This window comes from Scyliorhinus canicula, chromosome 27 (genome assembly GCF_902713615.1).
Source record: "Scyliorhinus canicula chromosome 27, sScyCan1.1, whole genome shotgun sequence".
NCBI classification, from domain to species: Eukaryota; Metazoa; Chordata; class Chondrichthyes; order Carcharhiniformes; family Scyliorhinidae; genus Scyliorhinus; species Scyliorhinus canicula.
Genome location: NC_052172.1, coordinates 6,949,108 through 6,966,551, shown reverse-complemented (window position 1 = coordinate 6,966,551; position 17,444 = coordinate 6,949,108). Strand labels below are relative to the sequence as shown.

The 17,444-nt window shown below is 49.4% G+C and overlaps 1 protein-coding gene across 1 annotated transcript in view; it reads right to left on the bottom strand.

Moving 5' to 3' along the window:
* nkpd1 (NTPase, KAP family P-loop domain containing 1) overlaps positions 1 to 17,444 on the bottom strand; it is a 58,253-nt gene that overhangs the window by 3,781 nt on the left and 37,028 nt on the right. Inside the window, exon 3 of the mRNA XM_038785762.1 lies at positions 13,438 to 13,566. Within this exon, the coding sequence (XP_038641690.1) occupies positions 13,438 to 13,566 (129 nt within the window). The remainder of the gene's footprint in view (positions 1 to 13,437; positions 13,567 to 17,444) is intronic.

Here is a 17,444-nt window from a genome sequence, read left to right as displayed (position 1 = left end):
GGGTAGTGGGTGCCTGGAACTCGCTGCCGGAGGAGGTGGTGGAAGCAGGGGCGATAGTGACATTTAAGGGACATCTTGACAAATACATGAATAGGATGGGAATAGAGGGATACGGACCCCGGAAGTGGAGAAGGTGTTAGGTTAGACGGGCAGCATGGTCAGCGCAAGCTTGGAGGGCCGAAGGACCTGTTCTTTTGTGCTGTACTTTCCTTTGTTCTTTTTTTAATATAGTACGGTGATATCGCTTCTAAGATGAGCATGGGATCAGGTGTAATGTCTGGATCTGGTTTGTCTCCCTTGTGGAGACCATGGCCGGGATTCTCCCCTACCCGACGGAGCGTGATGGAGTGGCGTCAACCACTCGGACTCGGGCCGCCCCAAAGGTGCGGACGTCTCTGTAACTTTAGGGGCCAAGCCCTAACATTGAGGGGCTAGGCCCGCGCCAGTGTGGTTGGCGCTCTGCCAGCTGGCGTGGACAGCCTTTGAAGCCACGCCAGCCATGGCCGAAGGGACTTCGCTGGCCGGCGTATGTCCGCGCTTGCGCCGGAGCGTCAGCGGCTGCTGACGTCGTCCCCCCGCATGCGCAGGGGAGAGGGTCTCTTCCGCGTCCACCATGGTCAAGACCATGGCGAGGGCGGAAGAAAAAGAGTGTCCCCACGGAACAGGCCCGCCCGCCGATCGGTGGGCCCCAATCGCAGGCCAGGCCACGGTGGGGGCACCCCTGGGGCCAGATCACCCCGCACCCCCCCCCCCCCCCCCCCCCGGGACCTCGGAGCCTGCTCCCGCCGCCTGCTCCCGCCGCCTGCTCCCGCCGGTAAGGTAGGTGGTTTGATCCACGCCGGCAGAAGTGGCTTGACAGTGGCGGGACTTCAGCCCATTGCGGGCTGGAGAATCGCGGGGGGGGGGGGGGGGGGGGGGTGCCCGCCGACCGGCATGACGCGATTCCCGCCCCCGCCGAATCTCTGGTGTCATAATATACACTAGTATATCATGGTGCAAACACACATTGATGGACACAAACAGGGATCAATCAACATGTACAAACACCGCAGCCGATCACCAGTTAGAATACACACACTATAAAGGCAGAGGGCACCACGGTTCCCGCTCATTCTGGGTGCTGCCTCTCAGTGGAACAAGAACTCATCCAGCCCAGCATAGACTCACACCACGTGCTGAGAGAATCAACTGGTTCGGACAAGGCTTAGGTCTCTAGTTTAAGTTAGCATCATTTAGATCCACAGTCATCGTGTGTTAGTTAGTTAGGAGTAGTTAATAAAATTGAGTTGAACCTTTATCAGTGTTGGAAGTATCTGTTCATCTCTCAAGTCTACGCTAGCCAACACTTCATCTGGTGGCGGATAATTTGGTACACGGCAGGGGCGGGATTGATGCCGGCCCCTGGCAATTCTCCGACCCGACCGGGGGTCGGAGAATCCCGCCCCATGAATTGGATTCAATTTGAATTGGTTTTTGGGGCAGGCAAGGAGCTGGATTAGGGGTTCGCCCCGTCCACCCTCTGAGCTCTGGCTTTGTAACTGTGGGCAGCACGGTATCACAAATGGATAACACTGTAGCTTCGCAGCGCCTGGGTCCCAGGTTCAATTCCCGCTGGGTCACGATGTGGAGTCTGCACATTCTCCCCATGTCTGTTCCGGATTCCTCCCACGGTCCAAAGGCGTGCAGGTTAGGTGGATAGACCATGCTAAATTGTCCTTAGTGACCAAAAAGGTTAGGCGGGGTTATTGGGTTACGGGGATGGGGTGGAAGTGAGGGCTGAAGTGGGTCGGTGCAGACCCAATGGGCCGAATGGCCTCGGTCTGCACTGTATGTTCTCAAACAGTCCAAAATAGAATAGAGTTAACCTCAGAGAAGTAAACAGAACGCACCCTTGGGTTTAAAACAGTGCACAACTTGGTGGTTCTTTAATAAAATATATAAAAAGCACCATAAATAATGTAAATAATTTAACTAAGTAATTTAATTAAGGATGGCAGGACAGGTAGTAGCCACCTGGGGTGGCCACTGCCCAACACAAAATGGAAGATTACAAAGAATGCAGGGAAAATGGACATGTTGGAAAAACAAGCACCTTGCAAAAACACTTGCGTATTCTGACTGCTGCAGAAACCAGACAGCACTGTGAAACTAAACAAGTTAGCATACTAATGAGGCGATACCCGGTGATTCCCAGGTACAATGGAAACAAGTTAACTCAAATCGCTACAGTGAATAGGAGGCCAGACTTCTCGGCGCCAAGAGAAGTACAAAACAATAAGCCCCAAGAACCACCCAGTGATCGAGGGACTGCCCCATTATTGGGGAAATTCAAATCAATCGATTGGGAAGAGATCCAATCGATTGCGAGTGTATAGAGGGTCCGCCCAGGTGGGCACGAGACCCTGGGAGAGGTATAAGACAGAGACCCTGACCCCAGCTCACTCTCTTGACCAGCCTTCTCTTGACCAGCTCCTCTTAGCCAGCGCTCTCCTTGACCACCGTTGCAGCAGAAGACCTTGAGAAGAGGAGGCTTGGTCAGCAGCCGCCATCAAGTAAGTGTCACACAACGCACGCTACGAGAGTAGACACTCCTGACCCCTTTAGTCCACACCGACTGGAAGCCTGCGGATCCAGGACAAAGCTAGAGGCCGTTGTTCCCTGATCCGGCAGTTCCCTTATTCCAGATGAGTATTGGCCTGTTAGTGGTAGGATTAGCTTAGTCTTGTAGTTTTATATACATAATTAGTAGATAACTGTATTATAAAAAACGTGTCTTGTTTAAACTTACGAACTGGTGTATGGAGTTATTGGTCTGAACTTGAACTTGAAACTTGTGGCGGTATCTTAACGATACCTGACGACTCTAGAGCTAAGGAACGAAACAGAGCCAATTTGAGTGTAAAGCACACTCACCCAGAGCGAGCAACAAGGTGATGTGTCAAGAGCTCCTGGATAACATTGTGATTCTGGGAAAACAGGGAAATGTTTGCGGCTCGAGGATCTTCGGGTCATTGAGCTGGAGGCTGGGCTGAGGACACTAACACATCAGCGAGGGAGAGAGTTAGCGGGACCCTTTGTTTCAGGAGGTGGTCACACCCGTTCGGATAGGGTCTTCTGGTTTGGAAAGTGGTCAGGGAACTGAAATAAATTTGCATTAATATAGAACGAGCGCCCAAACAATTAATTGGATTGAAGGGTTTTGAATCTCCAAAACCGATAGAGGCATATCCCAAAGTGTTGAAGATGGTCACTACAGAGATAGTTGTTACAATGATGCTTATCTTTCAAAATCCAATAGATTCTGGAAAGGTTCCTGCCGACTGCACAGTAGCCAATCTAACCCCACTATTTAAGGAGGGGAGCGGGGTGGGAGAGGAAACGGCGAATCACTGGCTGTTAGAATCTAGTCTAAAGGATGTGGTAACTGGCCATGTGGGAAATACTGATATGATTGGGCAGAGTCAACATGGGTTTGTGAAAGGGAATTCATGTTTGATAAACCTGTTGGAGGTTTTTTGAGGATGTTACTTGTAGAATAGATAAAGGTGAAACAGTGAACGTGGTGTATTTAGATTTTTGGAAGGCTTTCAATAAGGTCCCACACAGGAAGTTTTAAAAAAAAAAATAATTTTTATTTAAATTTTTTGAAAAATTTATAGCAACAGAACAATAATAATAATAACAACAATAATAAACACCCCCCGGCACCCGTAACAACGCATATAACGAACCCCCCCCACCCCCCCAACCCAATAAACAACAAAATAAATTAACAATAATCAAATTAATTTAAACAATACCCCCCTGAAACCACCCCCCCCCCCCCCCCCCCCCCCCCCCGCTGCTGCTGACCTAGTACCTGATCGTTGAGCCAGAAAGTCGAGGAAAGGCTGCCACCTCCTAAAGAACCCTTGTACCCACCCCCTCAGGGCGAATTTGACCTTCTCTAGCTTAATTAATCCCGCCATGTCATTGATCCAGGTCTCCATGCTCGGAGGTCTCGCATCTTTCCATTGCAACAAGATCCTCCGCCGGGCTACTAGGGACGCAAAGGCCAAAACACCGGCCTCTTTCGCCTCCTGCACTCCCGGCTCCACCCCAATTCCAAATATCGCGAGTTCCCAGCCTGGCTTGACCCTGGATCCTACCACCCTTGACACCGCCCACACAGGAAGTTAATAAACAAATTTAGAGCGCACAGGGCTGGAGGTATTATACTGGCGTAAACTGAGAATTGCTTAACAGTTAGAAAACAGAGAGTAGGAATAAACTGATGATTCTCAGGATGTTACTAATGGGGTACTGCAGGGGTCAGTGCTTAAGCTATGGCTTCTCACAATCTAAATGAATGAGTTAGATGTGCGGATCAACTTTGCTGAGGACACGATTAGGTGAGAATTGTATAGGGAGGATGTCATGAAGTTTCAAGGAGGTTGGAAAGGCTCGATGAATGGTCAAGAACATGGCAGAAGAATAAAAAGTTAATAAGTTCATAGTTACCACCTTGGTAGAAAAGAAAAAGCAGAGTATTTCTTAAATGGTGAAAAATTGGGAAGTATTGATGTCCAATGGGGTGATGTCCGACTGGGAGTCCTCGTTCATGAGTCGCTAAAAGCTAGCTTGGAGATACAGCAAGCAATTGGGAAAGCAAATGGCAAACGTTGCTTGTCATCACAAGAGGAAGAGGACTGAGTAGAGTAAAGATGCCTTGCTGCAATTGTAGGGGGTGGAACGTCACCATATTTTTTCAGTGTAAGTCTCAGAGTGTAAACCGACGTGTCGCTTGCCAGCTGCACAGACCAGTTTTCACTCCGGATCGTGACCCTTTCCAGGAAATCCATAGAATCCCCACAGTGCAGAAGAAGGCCATTCGGCCCACCGTCTTGACCTTCCGAAAGAGCACCTGATCTAGGCACTCTCCCCTGCCCTATCCCCGTAGCCCCATAATCCTACATAACCTGCACATCGTTGACCGGAACACCTGGAGGAAACTCACGCAGACACGGGGAGAACGTGCAAACTCCACACAGACAGTCACCTGAGGCTGGAATTGAACCCGGGTCCCTGGCACTGTGAGGTGAGAGTGACTGCCCTTGACACCAAGGCAGCATTTGACCGAGTATGGAGTCAAGGAGCCCGAGCAAAACTGGAGTCAATGGGAATCGGGGGAAACTCTCTGCTGGTTGGAGTCACACCCGGCACAAAGGAAGATGATTGTGGTGGTTGGAGGTCAGTTATCTCAGTCCTGGGACATCGCTGCAGAAGTTCCTCAGGGTAGTGTCCTAGTCCCAACCATCTTCAGCTGCTTCAGCAATGACCTTCCTTCCATGATAAGGTCAGAAGTGGGGATGTTCGCTGATGACTGCACAATGTTCAGCTCCATTTGTGACTCTTCAGATAATGAAGCCGTCCATGTCCAAATGCAGCAAGACCTGGACAATATCCAGGCTTGGGCTGACAAGTGGCAAATTTCATTCCCGCCACACAAGTGCCAGGCAATGACCATCTCCTACAGGAGATGATTTAACCATCGCCCCTTGACATTTAATGGCATTACCATCTCTGAATCCCCCACAATCAACTCCTGTGAAATACCGTTGACCAGAAACTGAACTGGACTAGCCATATTAATACTGTGGCTACCAGGGCAGGTCAAAGGCTTGGAATCCTACGATGAGTAACTCTCCTCCTGACCCCCCCAAAGCCTGTCCACCATCTACAAGACACAAGTCAGGAGTGTGATGGAATACTCTGCATTTGCCTGGATGAGTGCAGCTCCAACAACACTCAAGAAGCTCGACACCATCCAGGATAAAGTAGCCCCGCTTGATTGCGCCTCTTTCCACAAACATTCAAACCCTCCACCGCCGACGAATAGTGGCAGCCGTGTGTTGTATTTACAAAATGCACTGTAGGAACTCACCAAGGCTCCTCAGACAGCACACTCCAAACCCACAACCATCTCGAAGGACAAGAACAGCAGATACCTGGAGCGCCCCACCAGGTTCCCCGCCAAGTCACTCACCACCCTGATTTGGAAATAAATCGGCCGTTCATTCACTGTCACTGGGGCAACACCCTGGAACTCCCTCCCTAGCAGCACTGTGGGTGTACCTACATAGACTGCAGCAGTTCAAAGTGACACCTCACCACCTCCTTCTCAAGGGCAATTAAAGATGAGTAATAAATGCTGGCTTCACCAGCGAAGCCAACACATCTTGGCTTTTAAAAATTGTCCTTTATTGCAAGAAAGATGGAATACATTTCTCTTTTCTATCAAAATCTGAATATTTGCTTCAAAATAGGAGCTGGGATATTAAGAATTTAATTTGGGTTCCTAGAGTGATAGAGTGATAAGGTCAGAGCAGGTCTGGAGGTACGATTGAAATTAACAGTTCAAACCAGGCGCAAGCTGGATTGTTAAAGAAGGAATCTACAGAATCCATAGAATTCCTACAGTGCAGAAGGAGGATATTCGGCCCATCTAATCTGCAGCGACCCTTCGCTGGTGGGAATCTCTCCTGCTGCTGTTTCTCAATGGGATTTCCCATTGAAGCCAGCCCATGCTGCCGGGAATCCTGTGGTCGGAGGTGCTCTTCCAGCAGGATACGGGAACCCCAATAACTGGAAAATTCCAGCCATTGTGTGGTGGCTATTCCACAGACCTGGCTAAAAGCGGGCGTGCGGATAAGGAACCGAATAAGATAGAAAGTGGCGGCTGCTTGTACCACTGTCTGCTCCTGGAGATTCTGCACACGTGAACCATTTTCTTCCCCCTGTTTTTGTTTTCTTTTCATAAATTTAGAGTACCCAATTCTTTTTTTGTTCCCCAATTAAGGGGCAATTTAGCGTGGCCAATCCACCTACCCTGCACATCTTTGGGTTGTGGGGGTGTGACCCACGCAGACACAGGTAGAATGTGCAAACTCCACACGGACAGTGACCCAGGGCTGGGATCGAACCCGGCTCCTTGGCGCCGTGAGGCAGCAATGCTAACCACTGCACCACCGTGCTGCCCTTGTCCTGTTTTTGTTGTGGTCAGAAGTCTCACAACACCAGGTTAAAGTCCAACAGGTTTGTTTGAAATCACTAGCTTTCGGAGCGCAGCTCCTTCTTCAGGTCACGTCACTTGCAATAAGCTTGTCGGACTTTAACCTGGCGTTGTGAGACCTCTGACTGTGCCCACGCCAGTCCAGCGCCGGCATCTCCACGTCGTGGATGTTTTAGTTGGTGGATGGGGTTCTGACACCCGCGCACCCTAACCTGTAGGAGGAAAATCTCCCATTCTGATGTTATCCAGCTCCCTCAAGCTCCATCCACAGGCAACGCGACAAAATTGTTTCAGCCTTTGGAATGCAGAGGACTAACATTCTATCTGCTGTATCTTAGCAACTACCCCTAACCTCAGTATGGGCCATGGAAGTTGGCCATTAGTCACTGGACCAATGACGACATTTAAAAACATTTCAATCAGCGTGTTGTTTGCATTGCTCACCCAGGACAAAGCAAGAGGAGATCGATCTCGGTGGGGCCCTTGGGTGTGTTGAGAAGTTAGGTCACCTTCCTATTATGGGGCTTTGACATCAGCGCTTGGTATTTACATTCAACAAATGCAGACAAACATTCACACGTTGTGCCATTCTTATTGCGCTGGTGCAATGCCTATTCATTTCAAAGCTTTGTTCATTTCCCTCGCGAGATGAATAACCAGCCCTTTCAAAGATGGCTTTTTTTCCTGTCAACCTGACATAATTTACAATGAGCTTTGTTGAAACTCCCCTTTCCGATATCCAAACTAGCTCGCACTAAGCCTGTTCATCAACATTCCTTTCCCATTTCTTAACAACCACCATTATTGAATTCCATGTGTCGCAACATCCAGGCGGCTGATTAACCCCGAGAATTACTGGTTTCCCATGGTTCTGTCTGCCCTCAGGGCATTCTGCTGGAAGTGCCGATGTACAAACAAATTTCTCCTCCCTCAGGTCTGATTAACTTCAACAAATTTTTCGCAAGGTAAACAGTGTTGCATTAGTTCTTTGCCATTCAATGCAGCACGGTAGCATTGTGGATAGCACAATTGCTTCACAGCTCCAGGGTCCCAGGTTCGATTCCGGCTTGGGTCACTGTCTGTGCGGAGTCTGCACGTCCTCCCCGTGTGTGCGTGGGTTTCCTCCGGTTGCTCCGGTTTCCTCCCACAGTCCAAAGATGTGCAGGTTAGGTGGATTGGCCATACTAAATTGCCCTTCGTGTCCAAAATTGCCCTTAGTGTTGGGTGGGGTTACTGGGTTATGGGGATAGGGTGGAAGTGTTGACCTTGGGTAGGGTGCTCTTTCCAAGAGCCGGTGTAGACTCGATGGGCCGAATGGCCTCCTTCTGCACTGTAAATTCTATGAACTGTATGAACTATGATATTAATTAGTTTGGAACCATAGAATCTCTACAGTTTAGAAGGAGGTCATTCAGCCCATCGAGTGTGCCCAGACCATCTGGAAGAGCGCCCTACCTCGGCCCACCCCCCATAACCTAACCTGCACATCCCTGGATGCTAAGGGGCAATTTAATACGGACAAACCACCTAACCTGCAAATCTTTGGACTGTGGGAGGAAACCTGAGCACCCGGAGGAAACCCACGCAGACACGGGGAGAACGTGCAAACTCCACACAGTCACCTGAGGCCGGAATAGAACCGGGTCCCTGGCACCGTGATGCAGCAGTGCTAACCACAGTGCCACCAAACCGCCCCAGTGCATATTTAAGTTAGTTTCTATTGAGACTGTCAACCCTTTATTACCTCCGTAACCACAGGAATTCTGTTAAGAATGCTGACATCTGAGTCCACGGCACAAGTTGCGTTTGGTGTCAGTTTCAAAGAACAAAGAACCATGAACAATACAGCACAGGAACAGGCCCTTCGGCCCTCCGAGCCTGCGCCAATCACGTGTCCTATCTAGACCACCCGCCTATATCCTTCTGAAAATGAAAAATGAAAATCGCTTATTGTCACGAGTAGTATTGTCAAGACAGGCCAGCAGCACGGTTCGATTCCCGTAACAGCCTTCCCGAACAGGCGCCGGAATGTGGCGACTAGGGGCTTTTCACAGTAACTTCAATGAAGCCTACTCGTGACAATAAGCGATTTTCATTTCATTTCATTTCAACATCCTGGTAAACCTTTTCTGTGCTCTCTCCAAAGCCTCCACGTCCTTCTGGTAGTGCGGTGACCAGAATTTAATGGGGCTGGTTTAGCACATAGAACATAGAACATAGAACAGTACAGCACAGAACAGGCCCTTCGTCCCTCGATGTTGTGCCGAGCAATGATCACCCTACCCAAACCCACATATCCACCCTATACCCGTAACCCAACAACCCCCCCCCCCCCCTTAACCTTACTTTTTAGGACACTACGGGCAATTTAGCATGGCCAGTCCACCTAACCCGCACATCTTTGGACTGTGGGAGGAAACCGGAGCACCCGGAGGAAACCCACGCACACACGGGGAGGACGTGCAGACTCCGCACAGACAGTGACCCAGCCGGGAATCGAACCTGGGACCCTGGAGCTGTAAAGCATTTTTGCTAACCACCATGCTACCGTGCTGCCCCGGTAGCACACTGGGCTAAATCGCTGGCTTTGAAAGCAGACCAAGGCAGGCCAGCAGCACGGTTCAATTCCCGTACCAGCCTCCCCGAACAGGCGGCGGAATGTTGCGACTAGGGGCTTTTCACAGTAACTACTTGTGACAATAAGCGATTTTCATTTCATTTCATTTCAACATCCTGGTAAACCTTTTCTGTGCTCTCTCCAAAGCCTCCACGTCCTTCTGGTAGTGCGGTGACCAGAATTGGGCACAGTATTCCAAATGTGGCCTAACCAACTTTCTATACAACTGTAACATAATTTTTGAACTTTTATACTCTATATCCTGTCCTATGAAGACAAGCATGCCATGTGGATTCTTTACCACCATTTCCACCTGTGCTGCCACTTTTAAAGATCTGTGGATCTGCACGCCCAAATTTATCTGTGTATCTATGCTCCTGATGGTCTGCCATTTATTTTATAGCTCCCACCTGAATTGGATCTACCAAAATGCATCACCTCTCATTTGTCCGGGTTAAACTCCATCTGTAATTTCTCTGGCCAATTTTGCAGCCTGTCTATATCCTATGGTATTCTCCGACAATCTTCATCACTATCCGCAACTCCTGCAATCATAGTACTGTATCATCAGCAAACTTACTGATCAGACCCGCTACGTTTTCTTCCAAGTAATTTATATATATTACAAAGAGCAGAGGTCCCAGAAGCTCCAGGGTCCTAGGTTCGATTCCCGGCTTGAGTCACTGTCTGTGCGGGTCTGCACATTCTCCCCGTGTGTGCGTGGGTTTCCTCTGGATGCTCCGGTTTCCTCCCACAGTCCAAAGATGTGCAGGTTAGGTGGATTGGCCATGCTAAAATTGCCCTTAGTGTCCAAATTGCCCTTCGTGCCAGGTGGGGTTACTGGGTTATGGGGATAGGGTGGAAGTGTGGGCTTGGATAGGGTGCTCTTTCCAAGAGCCGATGCAGACTCGATGGGCCGAATGGCCCCCTTCTGCACTGTAAAATCTATGAAACTGATCCCTGCGGAACACCACTAGTTACAGACCTCCATTCCCTCTGACTTCCGTGGCCAAGCCAGTTCTGAATCCGTCCAGCTTCTTCACTCCTGACCCCACATGATCTAATCTTTTGCACCAGCCTGTCATGAGGGACCTTATCAAATGTTTTTCTAAAGTCCATGTGAACAACATCCACAGCCCTTCCCTCAATAATTTTTGTCACCTCCTCAAAAAATTCAATCAAATTAGTGAGACATGACCTCCCTTGTACAAAACCATGCTGTCTGTTGCTAGTAAAACCATTCACTTCCAAATGTGCATAGATCCTATCTCTGAGAATCATTTCCAACAATTTCACTATCACTGACGTCAAGCTCACTTGCCTATAATTACCCGGATTAGCCTTGCAACCCTTATTAAATAACGGTACAATATTGGCTATCCCTCCAATCCTCCGGGATCTCACCTGTGGCCAATGAGGACACAAAGATTTTCTGAGGCCCAGCGATTTCATCTCTTTCCTCCCTCAGCAATCTGAGATGGATGCTATCTGGCCCTGGGGATTTGTCTACCTTAATGCTTTTAAACACACCTAACACGTAATAACGACCTGTTCTAAAGTGTTTACACATCCCTCTGAGACACCACCAAACAACATGTCCCTCTCCTTTGTGAATACCGATGCAAAATACTCATTAAGGACCTCACATACTTCCTTTGATTCTAAACGTAATTTCCCTCCTTTATCCTTGAGTGGACCAACTCTTTCTCCAGCTACCCTCTCGTTCCTATTATACGTATAATATGCCTTAATCCTGTCTGCCAAGGACATTTTGTGACCCCTTTTTGCCCTCCTAGCTCCCTGCTTGAGCTCTTTTCTATTTTCCTTGTATTCCTCAAATGCTTTATGTTTTTAGTTGCCTGTCCTTCACATATGCATCCTTTTTCTTTTTGCCAATACTCTCAATGTCCCTTGTCATCCATGGTGAAAAATGAAAAATGAAATGAGAATCGTTTATTGTCATGAGTAGGCTTCAATGAAGTTACTGTGAAAAGCCCCTAGTCGTCACATTCCGGCGCCTGTCCGGGGAGGCTGGTACGGGAATCGAACCGTGCTGCTGGCCTGCTTGGTCTGCGTTAAAAGCCAGCGATTTAGCCCAGTGAGCTAAACCAGCCCCTAGCTAAACCAGCCCCTAGCTAAACCATACCCTGGTTCCCGCATCCTGCCTTTCCTGTCCCTTCTTTTTACCGGCACATGGCTGTCCTGCGCTCCCATCAACTGATTCCCACAAGCCAAATGTGGATTTACCCTCAAACAGCCTCTCCCGAACAACAGCCTCCAAATCCTGTCTAACCTGGTTGGAGTTGGCCTTCCCCCAATTTAGCACCTTAACCCTCGGACAACACTCGTCCTTTTCCATGAGTATCCGAAAGCTGACGGAATTGAGGCCACTGTTCGCTACAAGTTCTCCAAATGCAGCTTTGCTGATCTGACCGGGCTTGTTCCCTAGTACTAGGTACAATATAGTCGGACTCTCTAGTCGGACTATCCACATATTGTTCCTTCTTGGACACCCTTAACAAATTCCTCACCGTCGAGACCCCTAGCCCTGAGGGATTTCCAGTCAATATGAGGAAAATTAAAGTCTCCCACTACAAAAACGCTATTATTTTGACATCTATCCAGAGTCTGCTTACATATCTGTTCTCAATTTCCCGTGGACTGTTGGGAGGCCTGTAGTACACCCCCGTCATGGTGACTGCCCCCTTCCTGTTTCTGAGCTCTCCCCATAGTGCCTTGTTACTTGATTTTTCCATGGTGTCCTCCCTCAGTACAGCTGTAATATGTTCCCTAACCAGTATTGCAACTCCCCGCCTCTTCTATCTTCCTCCCTGTCTCGTCTAAAACACCTGTAACCTGGAATATCTAGCTGCCTGTCCTGTCCCTTTTTTAACCAAGTCTCCGTTACAGCAACCACATCCACGTTCCTTGCGTGAGTCAAGGTTTTAAGTTAATCTGTCATATCTGTTATACTCCGTGCATTGAAGCAGATACACTCCAGAACTCCAGCCCACTGAGTTAGACTTCCCCCAGCCTGCCCTTCCCCTGAGCTAGCCTGCGATTCTATGATCTTTGGACCCTGGGTGGAAACCCATGCACCCACCCACGGGGAGAAAGTGCAAACTCAACACAGACAGTCACCCGATGCTGGAATTGAACCTGGGACCCTGGAGCTGTGAGGCAGCTGTGCTAATCACTGTGCCACCATGCCAAATGTGATGGGATGTAGCAGTGTTTGACAATATCGAGGGCCGAAGGGCATGTACTGCGCTGTAATGTTCTATGTTCTAAATAACAAATATTAATCCGACATCCCATAATTTCCTAGTCCCTGAACTGACAGTAAGGGGAAGGATAAATGCCGGTCCTCATTCTAAGGTCTGGAAAGGTGTCGACACCAAGCTGAACCGGTCGAACCAAAAGAAAAAAGGATTAATGCAACAGAACCAGAGTACAGAGCATTTCTCTTCTGCAGGAGCCAGCTCACAGGTCATGGCCCTCTGGTTTTATACAGGATGTAGAAGGGGGCCCCGCCCCTCAGTGGGGAAGTGCATAGTCCCCATAATCCTTTGGGAATATCAATCCCCCAGTCTCATAAGCGTCTCATAACCTGCTTGAGGTTTCATTAGGGTCCCATGACCTGTTTAACCCCAGGTAATGACAATTGTATTAAACACGACAGGTTAAAACCTGGCGATGGACGAACAATTGACTGAAATTATTTAGCTACAGTGATCTAGATGAAAATATCAAAACAGAGTGCACTTACTTTGGACATTGTGCAGAAGCCGGTTGATTCCAGATCCCCAGGGTGCATACAATCCGACTGTCATGGGGGTGGGAATATAGCACAGGGCTTTACCAAGACATTCTGCATAAGTGTCGTACTCAGTTTTCCCTGAGGAAGGTAAAAAGAATAATTCACCAGCCGATTTTGACTTGAACTAGAATTTCAGCAGAACTCTTATGTAACTCAGCTACTTTTTATTTACAAAAATATACCTTATTCATTAAATTTCTGAAAGAACATTACATAGAACATAGAACATAGAACAGTACAGCACAGAACAGGCCCTTCGGCCCTCAATGTTGTGCCGAGCCATGATCACCCTACTCAAACCCACGTAACCACCCTATACCCGTAACCCAACAACCCCCCCTTAACCTTACTTTTATTAGGACACTACGGGCAATTTAGCATGGCCAATCCACCTAACCCGCACATCTTTGGACTGTGGGAGGAAACCGGAGCACCCGGAGGAAACCCACGCACACAGGGGGAGGACGTGCAGACTCCACACAGACAGTTACCCAGCCGGGAATCGAACCTGGGACCCTGGAGCTGTGAAGCATTTATGCTAACCACCATGCTACCCTGCTGCCCATAACATTTCAAAATAGCCATCACAGAAAGGGCAATAATATTCAAATTTTCGACATAGATTATGTCGCACGCTGAGGTGCTTAATACAATCAAAAGAAGATTAGATGTTTGAAAATGGTATTATTTTCCCTTTCTTTTGAATGAAGATGAAGGGGAACCTGTGAATGTGACGTATTTGGATTTCCAGAAGACATTTAACAAGGTGCCACATAAAAGCGACAAAATAAGAGTTCTTGGCATGGTGAGGGTGGGTTGGGGTGGTAACATGTTAAGGACTGGTTAGTTAACATGAAACAGAGAGTAGGGATAAATAGGTAATTTTTGGGATGGCAGGCGTGGGTGCGGTGATTGGGCTTGAAACTATTTACAGTTTAAACCAATTACTTTGAGGAAGGGGCCTAAGATATGATAGCTAACCGTGTTGATGACACAAAGATAGATCAGTTATGAAGAGAATATAAGGGGCGGGAATCTCCCGTACCCGGCAAGGCGGGGTTCCCGGCGGGACGGGGTGGTGTGAACAACACCGGCGTCGGGCCGCCCCAAAGGTGCGGAATCCTCCGCACCTTTAGGGGCTAGGCCTGCCCCAGAGTGGTTGGCCCCCCGCCAGTAAGCGTGGAAGGCCTTTGGCGCTGCGCCACCTGGGGCCGAAGGGACTTTGCCAGTCGGCGCAAGTCCACGCATGCGCGGGAGTGTCTGCGGCCGCTGACGTCATCCCCGCGCATGTGCGGGGGAGTGGTGTTCATCCACGCGTTGGCCATGGCGGAGGCTGACATGGCCGGCGCGTAGGACAAGAGTGCCCCCACAGCACAGGCCCGCCCGCGGATCGGTGGGTCCCAATCGTGGGCCAGGCCACCTTGGGAACACGCCCCCCCCCGGGGCGAGATTGCCCCGCGCCCACCCCAGGATCCCGGAGCCCACCCGCATCGCCAGGTCCCACCAGTAAGGGACCTAGTCCAATTTACGCCAGCGGGACCTGCATAGAACCAGCGGGACTTCGGCCTAATGCGGGCCAGAGAATCGCCGGGGGGAGGGGGCCCGCCGACCGGCGGGGGGGGGGGGGGGGGGGGGGGGTCGGAGAATCCCGCACAAGGAATCTGCAAAGATAGGTTAAATGAGTGGTCAGAAAATTGGCACATGGAGGGAAAATGTGAACTTGCCCACTTTGGCAGAATCGAGAACCAGGCTGTTATTTAAATAGAGAGAGATTGGAGACATCGGTGGCACAGGGGAATCTGAGTATCTTGGAACATGAATCACAAAACATTAGCACATAGGTTCAGCAAGTAGTTAGGAAGGCAAGTGGCATATTGTTTGTATAAAACATAAAAGTAAGGTTATTTTGTTTCAGAGGCCATCTCTGGAATTCTGTGTATAGTTTTGGTTCCTTATTTAAGAACAGAAATAGCATTGGAAGCCGTTCACAGAAGGTTCACTTGACTGAAGCTTGGGATGTAGGGGTGGTCTTATTTGGGCTTTTATCTACTGCGGTTTAGAAGAATGAGAGGTGATCTTCTTGAAACAGGTCAGATCCTGAGGACATTTGACAGTGTAGTTGCTGATAGGATATTTTCACTTGGGAAGCTGGAGACAAGGGGTTGGATATTATAGGGAGGCAGGTGGCAGACCCGCCCCACAGCCATAACGCGTTCCCTCACTGGGAAGGGAATCCCACCTTTAGGAACTTCCAGCCAATTGGATTGGCCAGCAGCCTCAACGGCCAAGAGCGCGTTGGTGGACTCCAAGAGGAGGAGGAAGAAGGTCTATGATCTTGGCCAGGGGAAGGTCTGGGTGGATCAGGGAGGGAATGGAGGGATAGGTGTAAGATTGTGAGCGGGAAAAGTGTGTGTGGTGGTGGGAGGAGGGGGGGGGGGGGGGGGGGGGGGTTGGGATGTTCTCTCTCGTTGGCAAAGGGCAGCCCCTGAAGGCAGAACATCACCTTCCTTCTGCCCTTTGAAGAATTTGTTTGCACATTTGGGCTGCCTACTTCCACCTGACTGCCCACCCGAAACGTTTTACAATAAAACTTGATCGCAAGCGTAATTGACCCTTGATTATCGATGTAAGTCTGGCGCGCGGTGATGCCAGTTTCAGTGCCTGGGGGGGTGGGGGGGGGGGGGGGAGTGGTCGGGTGGGCACCTGTCCTCTTCTACATTGCCACCACTGAAAACACACCTGGCAGTGCCACGTTAAAATGTAGCCCCAGATCCACGGGGCACAGCGGTCTTCCATTTAAGGTGGAGATGAGGATATATTCAAGTCATTACCATTGCTGAATTCCCCACTATCAGCATCCTGGGGGGGGGTTACTATTGACTTGAAACTGAACTGCATTAGTCATATAAATATTGTGGCAACAATAACAGGCCAGTTGCTAGGAATCCTGTGGCGAGTAACTCACCTCCTGACTCCCCAAATCCTGTCCACCACCTACAAGTCAGGAGTGTAATAGAATACTCTCCACTGCCTGGATGAGTGCAGCTCCAATACCACCCAGGAAGCTCAACACCATCCAGGACAAAGCAGCCCGTTTGATTGGCACCCCATCTACAAGCATTCACTCTCTGGTGCACATAGTCGGGCGTCTGTACCATCTACAAGATGCACCGCAGGAAGTTGCCAAGGCTCCTCAAACAGCACTTTCCAAACCTATAGCCTCTACCATCGACAAGGACAAAAGCGGCAGATATCTGGGAACCCCACCACCTGGAGATTCTCCTCCAAGTCACGCAACACGCTGACTTGGAAATATATCGGCCGTTCCTTTGCTGTCGCCGGGTCAAAATCCTGGAACTCCCTCCCTAACAGCACTGGGGATATACCTACACCTCAGGGTCTGCAGTGATTCGAGGAGGCTGCTCACCACCACCTTCTCAAAGGAAATTGGGGATGGTCAATAAATGCTGTTCTGGCCAATAATACCCTTGAACAACATTTTGTTTATAATTCTCAGGGAATCACTTGTTTGCGAAATTCTCTTCCTCAGAGAGCAGAGCCGGCTTTGAATGTGTTTAAAACTGAGTTAGAGACATTCTTACTGACATGGGAGTCAAAGGATCGATGGAAAAGTAAAGTTGAGGCCACAATCAAACCAGCCAGGATCTTGTCAAATGCTAGAACAAGCTCTTGGGACCGAATGGCCTACTCCTGTCCCTGATGCACATTGCGCGTCCATATGCTTGTTCCCCCCGTCCTATCATGGGCTGGAAAATATTGTCACCACAACTCTAGGCTCACTTCCCTGGATCACCCAGTCTGGACTGAGGGTGAGCCCAGTTCTAGAACCCCAGCCTGGACTGTGGGTGAGCCCAGTTCTGGAACCCCAGCCTGGACTGCAGGTGAGCCTAGACCTTGGACCCCAGCCTGGACTGCGGGTCGGCCCAGTTCTGGAA